Source organism: Nelumbo lutea, chromosome 1 (genome assembly GCF_056320005.1).
Source record: "Nelumbo lutea isolate HS-2025 chromosome 1, American lotus-T2T, whole genome shotgun sequence".
Taxonomy (NCBI): domain Eukaryota; kingdom Viridiplantae; phylum Streptophyta; class Magnoliopsida; order Proteales; family Nelumbonaceae; genus Nelumbo; species Nelumbo lutea.
This window is the reverse complement of record NC_142684.1, coordinates 174983664-174993731: the sequence shown is the minus strand read 5'-3', so window position 1 is coordinate 174993731 and position 10068 is coordinate 174983664. Positions and strand designations below refer to the sequence as shown.

General features: G+C 38.0%; 2 protein-coding genes across 2 annotated transcripts; one reads left to right on the top strand and one right to left on the bottom strand.

The window, feature by feature from the left end:
- Positions 1-613: 613 nt before the first annotated feature.
- Positions 614-3495, top strand: AILP1 (aluminum induced protein with YGL and LRDR motifs). The gene is made up of 5 exons (XM_088960861.1): positions 614-1067; positions 2147-2387; positions 2592-2712; positions 2841-2950; positions 3122-3495. The coding sequence occupies exons 1-5, from the start codon at positions 691-693 to the stop codon at positions 3155-3157; spliced, it is 885 nt and encodes a 294-aa protein (XP_088816987.1). The 5' UTR covers positions 614-690; the 3' UTR covers positions 3158-3495.
- Positions 3496-6431: 2936 nt separating this feature from the next.
- On the bottom strand, positions 6432-8564 carry LOC148879342 (pectate lyase 1-like). The gene is made up of 3 exons (XM_088966171.1): positions 8123-8564; positions 7193-8025; positions 6432-7070 (listed from the first exon to the last, which is right to left on the bottom strand). Exons 1-3 carry the CDS (start codon positions 8453-8455, stop codon positions 6704-6706), a joined length of 1533 nt encoding a protein of 510 aa, XP_088822297.1. The 5' UTR covers positions 8456-8564; the 3' UTR covers positions 6432-6703.
- Positions 8565-10068: the final 1504 nt, after the last annotated feature.

Genomic DNA, 10068 nt, shown 5'->3' with positions numbered 1-10068 from the left:
TGCACAATTGAACTGTTGAACTGAAAAACAGTGGACATTCCTTTACCGCTTTGATTTTTGAAACCTTGCCATTGACTTTATATTACACACAAAAATAAAAAGCACAATACAGTCTAGTAGAGTCTACGACCTTTTACGTGAATGTAATCAGTAATCACCTTTGAATCTGACGGTTTTACAAGCCTTTCAGCTCCCACCCCGTAATTTTACCGTTCATTCATTGGATTAATTGGAGTTAGAGCTCGGGATGTGTATGACACGCACGTCTGCGGTGTGCCTTGATTTCAATTACCAGATAAAATTGTCGTTCGTTAAATCTAACGGAGGGCATGGCTCCGATGTTCCTATGGGGCGCCCATTTGTGAGGAGCAGATCCCCTCTCCACAAAAAGGCCAGGCCACGGTAACTTCGTAATCGGAGCCTGGTTCCGGAATTCGGACTGTGTGGGTTATATCATACTTCATAACTCAAACTTCAAAGGTGTGGTTTTTTATACAAGAGAACTATGTGACGGGATCTGCTTCTCACAAATGGGCGCCTCACATGTATATCCACGGAAACATCTCATATGAATAATGATAAATAAATACGGGAGAGGTTCTCAATGTATAAGATGTGCGTGTGAGGCGCCGGGTGTATGGAGCAGATCCGGTCTCGAGAACTATCGCCTGCCAGTGCCAGTGGGTCCACATGTCCTCGTATTTTGTCCGATTTATCCTTTCAGTTTCATGGATTGCCGATAATACCCCGGCTAGGCTACTTTGCTATAAATGCAAGCCTCCATCTTCCACTCCTCTCCCATGTTTGAGAGGTCTCCTTTACAATTTCTATTTTCTAGCGGAAAGAGAGAGAGAGAGAGAAAGTATGTTGGGTATCTTCAGCAGCGCTATCGTAACGCCTCCGGATGAGCTGGTGGCAGCCGGCTGCCGGACGCCATCGCCGAAGATAACGTCGACGGCCTTGGTGAATCGGTTCCTCGAGAATAACCCCTCCGCTGTGTCCATACAGGTCGGGGACCATGTTCACTTGGCTTACACACACCACAACGAGTCGGCGTTACAGCCCAGGTAAAAAGTCTAAACAAACTAGCCAAGCCCTCTTAAGTCTTGACTTAACGCCCCTCCCTCCGGTATCATTTGCCGCCGGCATCCAGCATTCTAGCTACCATCTTGTGTGTCTGTGTGAGTTAGGTTGTCACTTGTCAGCTAACTGTTTCTGATGAGGTCTCGTAGTGGAATCTAAAGTATAGCCAGGGATAAGAACATGGAGAAACTGCAATATATATTTTCACTCGGAGATGATCACTATTCCAAAAGTAAAAATAATCACGATCGGATGATCTTAGCCGTCTGATCAAGTGGTAACTGGGTAAATCCTGCAAATCAGATGGTTTAGATCGGTGAATCGGGTTGATGTTTGAGAAAAAAGAGGTCTTCTAGGTAGCGAAAACGGGTGTAGCAGAGGCTCTACAGCTGGGGAAGGTGAAAATTCATCATCATCATCATCATCCCCAGAACTTGTCCTCCTCACATATAAACCGAAAAGGGTTAATATATAGTTTGGCCCCTTGGTTTGGACTGGGTAAAGTAACTGAACTCATCGGTTGGTAATAGTTGAAAGCTTTTCCTATTATTCAGGAATCGGGAAGCTGAGAAACAATCTAAATGACGGTAGAGATGTCATTAGTTAGAATTTCCAAGTTTCACATGATCGACTCAGGCCCTGTCCTGAGCGATGCCGATCTATGCTATGGTTGCCATTGACAAAACAATAAGCGGCTCGATCTCGTTTAAATTAAAGAAGATTCTGAGCCATGAATGCATTGTCATTTGGGAGAAACGTGTGGGTTGGACAATGGACAGGTCCTGAGTCAGGTCCACCCCTCCCTCACCCCTGTATTGTCCGGATAATTTTCCAGATGAGTCCAAGCAGGATAAGCCTGGGCCATGCAGGGCGTTTGACTAGATTATAGATTTTTAGAGGATTAAGCAATTAATTAAGCCCCTTCCAGGTCCAGCACATCGATGGGCTTCTATCTTTTGGTCCAAGTAAGGCCTAATTAGCTAGCTAGCTAGGCCTGAATAAATGAATTCAATATATTATTTAGCTAATAATTAATTTGTTGTACGTGTTGGAGTGAACACAGATCATTTGCTGCGAAGGAGGAGATATTCTGCTTGTTTGAGGGGATGCTGGATAATCTGGGAAGCTTGAGGCAACAGTATGGCCTTGCCAAATCCGCAAATGAGGTGGTTCTGGTGATCGAGGCTTACAAGGCTCTACGTGATCGAGCCCCATACCCTCCAAGCCATGTGGTGGGACACCTCTGTGGGAATTTTGCGTTTGTCCTCTTTGACAAGTCTACCTCCACCTTATTCGTCGCTTCAGTAAGTCTCTTCTCTTCTCTTCTCTTCTGAGGCCGAGAGTTGCCTGAGGCCTCCCTACTATTGCATTTGCTACCAGCAACCACACACCAAATTAACAAATATATATCATGAAGTGGACGTTCGCTGCTTCATTTCTTAATTTCTTTTTTGACTAACATTTATTAATTAATTTTGGGATGCATGGTGTGGGGTTGTATGTGACAGGACCAATTCGGCAAGGTTCCTCTCTACTGGGGGATCACAGCAGATGGGTACGTTGCCTTTGCTGATGATGCCGATCTACTCAAAGGCGCCTGTGGCAAGTCTCTCGCATCTTTCCCTCAAGGTTAATTAATTAATCATCTCTTCTTATTTTCAGTTGATTCAGTGCTTAGCTAGCTTCTGGTTTCTCTTTTTTAATCGACGATGGCGATCGATGTTGGCCTTGATGCATGATTCCTTTATATATTGCAGGATGCTTCTTTTCTACTGCTGTTGGAGAGATCAAAAGCTTCGAGAACCCTAAGCACAAGATCACCGCCGTTCCCGCTGCCGACGAAGAGATTTGGGGTGCAAAATTCATGGTATACAAATTAATTAAACATGATCCTTTTAATTTAAACTACTCACCCCTCAAACAAGGGAACCATGATTTTACTTAATTCACTGTTCATCAACCTTATTGATCATTTGATGATGATAGACCACCGGCCCATATAATGTAATTTGATGAATTCTTGGATATAATGTTGCAGGTAGAAAGTTCAGCAGTCCTTACAGCCATCAAGTAGAAAGGCCTGACCTTTTTTAAACCCAATCAGTCTGGGGATTGTCGGTGGAAAAGCGTTGTGTAGTGGTTGCCATGTAAATACCTAGTGAGAGTTGATGGGATATTGGTTGAGGATTGGCAGAGTAGATGGGGGAAGACTGATGAGTCATGTATGCGAAAATATATGTATTTTGTAAGGATGGATGTATTGGTGTGTATGTATCACTGTGTGTTGCATCATCTTAGGCTAGGCTAATCCTCAACTTAGATTTCCCTGTTCCTTGTTCAATGTACAGTTAGCTATTGTGCACTCTGTTGCTCGTGTCAACTCATAATAACATAATCCCCCTAGTCTGCAAATGTTACCCAATTGTCCAAATTTGAATTTGATCCTATCAAGGCTGATCCGAATAATTTGATTCGTTATAGTTTCATCAAATATGATCTCTCCACTACAAAATCCAATTTGATTTAATTTAAATATAATACTCATATATATATATATATATATATATTTGAAATTTACTTTTGATCTATTACTCAAGATGATTTAAATTTTTTGTCTTTACTAATCTGTCATAGGTTCATTTTTAGTTTAATTTATTTATACAATTCACTAATGATATCAAATTATAATCCAAATTTGATTGTAATCCGATATAAATCCCATGGAGGCATGGATAAGATTTCATTTTGACTCAAATATAAGCAAATCAAATTTGGGTTTACCTATATCCGATTCAATCAGATCCATTTCCAATCGTATATCCCACAAGGTTTAAAATTTTGATATCGCCATATTGTATCGTATCTTTGAAAAACAGATACGTGATAGGTATGAAAATTGGATGTTTCATCTTTTTTCATGCGTATCGGACCCGTATCAGGGGCATATCAACGAAAAAGATACGACCACAAACTTAAAAAAAATGAAAGGAGAAAACAAACTTCTTTTCCCCGAAATAAGCCTTTTTTTCAACCCCCCCCCCCCCCCCAAATGACTTTAAAACTCCAAACTTCATTCCTAGGGTGCTAGATTTGTAAAAGTTTGCAAGAAACAAGTGTGAATCGTTAACCTTTCTTTTAAGATTTTTCAAATTTTGAAAAAAAAAAGGCAAAAATAGGTAATTTTTTTCAATTTTTTATAATATCTTATGATTTCTTTATTGAATATTTAAATTTATGTTGATCTACTTTTTTTACATTCAAAATCACTTTTTTTTTTGAGTTATCAGTAGATTTATGGAAATTTCCTGAAGATATTTGGGAAAAATATAAATTAACAAAAATTTGAAAATGTAATTTTTCTCTGCCTATAAAGACCAAATATGTTTTAGATCTATGAATTTATCTATCATATCCATAAATCAATTAAAGTTTCTTTCTTTAATATTTTTTATTTTTTATATTTTTAGAATTAAAAAGTAAATAATAATTAATTGTATTTTATCATTTGATTACAACAATTGAATATACTATAATTCTATGGATGATTTATTATACCCACAGACCAATTGAAATTGTTTCTTTAATATTTTTTTTTATATTTTTAGATTAAAAATTAATTAATTAATTAATTATATTTTACCATTTGGTCACAATGATTGAATATATTATAATTCTATGGATGGTCTATCATATCCACAAAGAAATTGAAATTTCTTCTTTAATAACTATTTTTTGAATATATTATATAATAATTATTTTTTAATTTTTGAAATAAATAATAAATAATTATTAATTATATTTTCACATAGAAGTTGTGCCAATGCATGGAAGTATTTATAGTGTTTCAAAGCGTATATATATGTATTTTAGGCTCAGTTTGGAAGGAGTACAAATGCAAATTTGTAGAGTGCAAAACCTTATATTTTGTATGTATTTGCACTGTACATATTTGTATTTGTACTCCTTCCAAACCAAGCCTTGGTTTTTTTTTGATACACATGCATATCCAAACTGTATTCCAATACGTCTTTTAAATTTGCCTTTCCGATACACTTACGTTTCCAATACTATGAACCTTGATATCCCGCTATCCTTTGGATTTTCTTTTTCTTGAGTCTAGATCTCCTATCCACACAAACTTTGCCCACGTCTACCCACATAGCATCACAACCACACATGAACATTTTATCCTCCTAAATAGTATTATGCAGGGGAGATGTTCCCAATTCACGGGGGTAGTGTGTTGTTGGTAGACATGAGCAAGAGATCCGAAGTCCTTTTTCTAAACCTTGTAGCTAGACCTGGCAAAAAGTCGACCCAACCCGTGAATCCGACACAACCCAATCCGAAACAACAGGGTTAGGGTCTCATACTTAGCTACCTGAATGTAAGAATGACCCGACCGGGAAAAAATTAGGTTGGGTTGGGTTGGGTCATGGGTCAACCTGCTAACCCGATTGTCAAGTCTAATTGGGACTATTTATGCATTGTTAGAAGTTTACACTCTTTAATTTTTTTCTATTTAGTCTTTACTCTTTAAATTGTTAAATGTTCAAGTTTTTTTATTTTATATTTAGAATTTTAAGATTAATTCATTATTTTTTGGCATTTTTCATGTAGTTTTTCTTTATTTTTTTTTTAATTTCAGTTATTTTTTGGGATGACCCAAATTGACCCATCAGACAACCCTAACCTGAAAATTTAAGATTAGGGTCTAACATTTGATAACCCAACCCAAAATTCAACCCGACCCAAAATCAATCCGAACTGTCTTGACCCAAACGAACCCGACCCACCCAACCCAATTGCCAAGTCTACTTGCGCCTTAACCGAATCCAGATTTTCTATTATTCACTTTCACTACCTGCGCCCTACGCACAATACACTGCAATCGCTGCAATTTAAAGCGGGTAGAGTGCGGGTAGGAATAGTGGTAAAGAAATCCGATTTTGACTTTGACCCAGCTTTGGATCAGCCTCAAAGGTCCAAACAGACGGTTACAAATGTTTAATCAGAAACCACGCCCCGATCCACAAGGTAGACAGTTGGAACTTGGAACTTGGAACTCTAGCGCTGGGTTCTGGATTTAAATAGAATCTAGATGCCTGTGAAACAGTGAAAGCAAGCCTATCATCATCTCACATCAAGCTGTGCTCAACAAGGGAAGAAGAAATGCGAAATTTATGGTAATTTGCTTGTTTTCCTAGAAGAAATGCGAGCACACCACATCAATACCAGAATAAATTTAACATCAGTAACAATAATAACTTAGTTCAACAAAAAAAACGAAAAACAGAGTTCACCAAAAGAATTTTTTTTTTTTTTTTTTTTTTAAAAGGAAGCAGGAATCAGTATGAATTGGGTTTAAGATAAAATTGGAGAAAGTTACAGTGCTTCATTTGCGTCGCTGGGAAATGGGAATAATCATTTATTAGCTAGCTAGACCCTAAACCTAGATATACAACCCAACTGGTCAAAATTTGTGCTTAAAATCAGAAATTAGCAATCATCTATCATTTGTGATTGACTGCTTTCTACCAATTAATTATTTATCTACTTCTATCAAAAAATAATTACAACAAATGGACATGAAATTAAAACCACACTATTATCTTTATCTTCATGGAGTGGCCAAGCAATTGTTTAGCTTAGATCCAAAGAGCAACCCGGAACAGTTGATCACTAGGTTCATCAACAAGTTCGTCTGCCGAACCGGAAGCTTGTACGAGGGGAATTCATCCCGAGGATTACTCAACGTGCCAAACACCAAGAACTGATGAAACGTAGCTCCCTTGAGCAAAAGGTCTTTGAAGGACTCTATTGTGGGAGTAATGTCGGACAACTCGGTGTGCCATGGCGTCACCTCCTTCCTTCTCCCTGGCTCAAACACATTTCGTTCTGAAAGCACCTTTGCGTGCACCCTCCCACCTATCGCGTAGTAATACCAATCTCTATAGTAATTGTTTGCCACGTGGCAAAAACCCCACCTAAACCCACAGAATGTAATTGTAATCAAGCCAGGACTGTAAGCTAGCTAGCTAGGCAGAAGCAATTGCAGCAGCATTTTAACCAAAGCAATAATCAGACAATTAGGAAGAAGAGGTTGTACCTGCAATGCGGCATTCTTTGTGTGGATGAATCGAACCAATTCCTGTACACTGTAACTCTAAGTATCTGATCAATTGTATCTTGGTCGGATGCCCCCAACAACGTATTGTAGTCAGGATTCGAGAGATAGCAATTGGAGATGGTCACGTCGGTCGATCCTTGAAGCACCGTGATCAATCCCAACGATGCATCTCTGCAGGTTAAATGGTCAAGCCACACAAGGCGGCTTCCATCAAACACATGGATGGTATCGCTATAACCGGTTGATACAACCTCAAAGTTATGCAGGATCACGTTCTGCACCTTTTTTAGAGCAAGAACTTTGGCCGTGATGGTTACTTTTACGCCTCTTCCATCAATCGTTGTATTTGAATGTACCCATAGCTTGTCTTTAAGCTTGATCACCATACTCTCTTTGAAAGTGATCCAAGCTCCACCTTTACTTCTCCCAGCCAAATTCACACCGAAACGAAGAGTACCAGGGGCTGGATATTTTGGGTCGTCGTCTGAGCGATTCACCATGTAGTATGTTCCCTTTGCACCACCCGTCACTCTCCCGGCGAAGCCGATCGCACAGCGTGGGAGTTTCTTGCCTTGTGCGCAAGACGAGTATTGGCATTTGGTTCCATCAACGAGACAAGATGGTTCTTCGTCTTTGGAAGAACGCGACGATGATGATGATGATGACGATGGGTGGACGTGTTCATCATGATACCCAGTTGTAATATTATTATTCCATCTACATGGACTGATTTCATGAATCATGCTTTGAGCTCGTTTTGCTTGGATAAGCGCTCGTGTGGAGAAGTCTATCGTTGCTTCTGGTATGTAATTCTACATATCATCAAAAATTATTACAAAACAGAGAATGAAATTCAACAGAGGCCAATATATATATTATAGCAACAAATCTTGCCAAATAAGAACTTACAAAACCGGTGAGATTGGTTGGAGGCTGCCATGAAAGGTGCTGGATCAGATTCTCTAACCTCCTTTCCGCTTCACTGTATTTGGATGCCAGAAAGTTGTGCATAATACTGTGAACTTGATGAAGCTTTTCCTTCGCATGAACTGCTGCTTCTTCTTCTCCTTCTACCATCAACAGCTTCAAACCCACTTCAATTCCATATAAATCTCGACTTACCTTATTCCTTATTGATTTGGTTGAAATCAAATCGCATTTTCCATCAACAGTTTTAGGTTTAGAATAAACAAACAGAAGAAAGAAAGAAAACAGAACCAAGTCCCTTGAAACCCTATACATTTTTCATGAAGAGATCAAACTTGAACAAACAAACAGAACAAATTAAAAGCAGAAGATGGAAAGGCGTAGCAGAATTGGAACGGTTAACTGAGAGGGTCGGTCAGCAATAGTTCACGTTGATGGAGACATCTTTAATACTCGAACAGGATTTGCCTCGTGAGCAGAGAATGATGGTTGTCGAGGTGTTCGTAAGTTCACAAGAAAGAGACACAGGTTCAAGGTTCCGGTTTCAAGTGATGAAGCATCGTGATTGGATAAGAGAGCATCTGATAACAACAAATAACTGATTTTGATTACGAAATCCTTGAGAGCTGCCACCTGAGTCAATTAGAGCGTTTCGTGTGAAATGGGGAAAGTGCAACCGTTACAATCCGTTAAAAAGTATTTTTTAGGACATTTATTATTACTTATTAGGCTAAAAAGCCATTAAATGGTGACGGTGGAAAAAGGGCTGCTCATGGGCCGGACCGACCCGGACCCAGGCCAGGCCGGGATTAGTATCAATGATAAACTTCGGCCCATGACATCAAATGATAAAAATTTGATTTTAAATGGCTAATACATGAAAATAAATAAATACCGGACAAGCCAAAGTTAGATTGGGCTTGGCTAGGCTTTTGGCCTATGGTACAAAAATTAAGGCATGAGACACCTTTAATTGTTATTCTTTACTTGGTTTACCTATTCTTTTATAGATGAAACCAAGGCCTTCATTCCCATTTTTTATCTATGTCTGATTTGAAACAATATTAAATAAATGGGTTTGACTATGATATGGAAAAGATAAGATATCTGAAAATTTTTTGACTAGTCAATTAGAATCACAAACATGGTAGTCAATCAGGTGTTATTTATTAAAATTCATGGCTGGGTTTTGATTGGTCAATACTCTTCCCATACCATATCTTTTCCGCATCATAGATTTTCCCATTATTAGTACTGAAATGAAAATAAAGGCTCTCATTGAGTGTTTTCCAAGTCCCACATTACTTAAGAATGAGAATGAATATAAGGCCTTTACCTATATAAGGCTTTGCTTAAGAAGATGATTCTCATACTAGAACTGACTCAAGTGTGGGTTGTATGTGTGTGGGTTGGGCTTGAAGTGTTGGGCCCAAGCCTAGCTCAAAAATTTGTGGGTCGGGTCGGGCCACGAATGATTACCCCTAGGTGGAACCTTGACTATAGATCCAAAGGTAAACTGATATCCCTTCATTATCAAAAGATGTATCGACATAATCATGGATTAGCAATAAAGATTATTTATCAAAATCTATATCTATACTACTTTAAAAAATATGAATAGCCTCAAGAATACTTTTGGAATTTTGTGATGAAAAAATTTACCCCTTTATATTTAAATTTATTGATAAAAAAAATAAGGGCAAATAGGGTAATTATTATTGATATTAAATGAGTTGAAAATAGTTAATTTTAAGATATTCGGTGCATTCAATTATCTCTCATTAAATCCAAAATTTAAGGTATTAATTTGCACCTTATTTAAATCATATATTTAAGACTTTTTTGTTTCTTCTCATCATTAAGTTCTATAAATAAATACATACATAATAAATTAATAAATTCAATAACATAAAAACTTATACTTTTAA

Coding starts and splice junctions, on each gene's coding strand:
- AILP1 (XM_088960861.1), top strand. CDS start 691: ATGTCCTCGTATTTTGTCCGATTTATCCTTTCAGTTTCATGGATTGCC. Junction 2,388..2,591: donor CCACCTTATTCGTCGCTTCA/GTAAGTCTCTTC, acceptor TGTATGTGACAG/GACCAATTCGGCAAGGTTCC. Junction 2,713..2,840: donor TCTCGCATCTTTCCCTCAAG/GTTAATTAATTA, acceptor TATATATTGCAG/GATGCTTCTTTTCTACTGCT.
- LOC148879342 (XM_088966171.1), bottom strand. CDS start 8,455: ATGTATAGGGTTTCAAGGGACTTGGTTCTGTTTTCTTTCTTTCTTCTG. Junction 8,026..8,122: donor CAACCAATCTCACCGGTTTT/GTAAGTTCTTAT, acceptor GATGATATGTAG/AATTACATACCAGAAGCAAC. Junction 7,071..7,192: donor CAAAGAATGCCGCATTGCAG/GTACAACCTCTT, acceptor CTGTGGGTTTAG/GTGGGGTTTTTGCCACGTGG.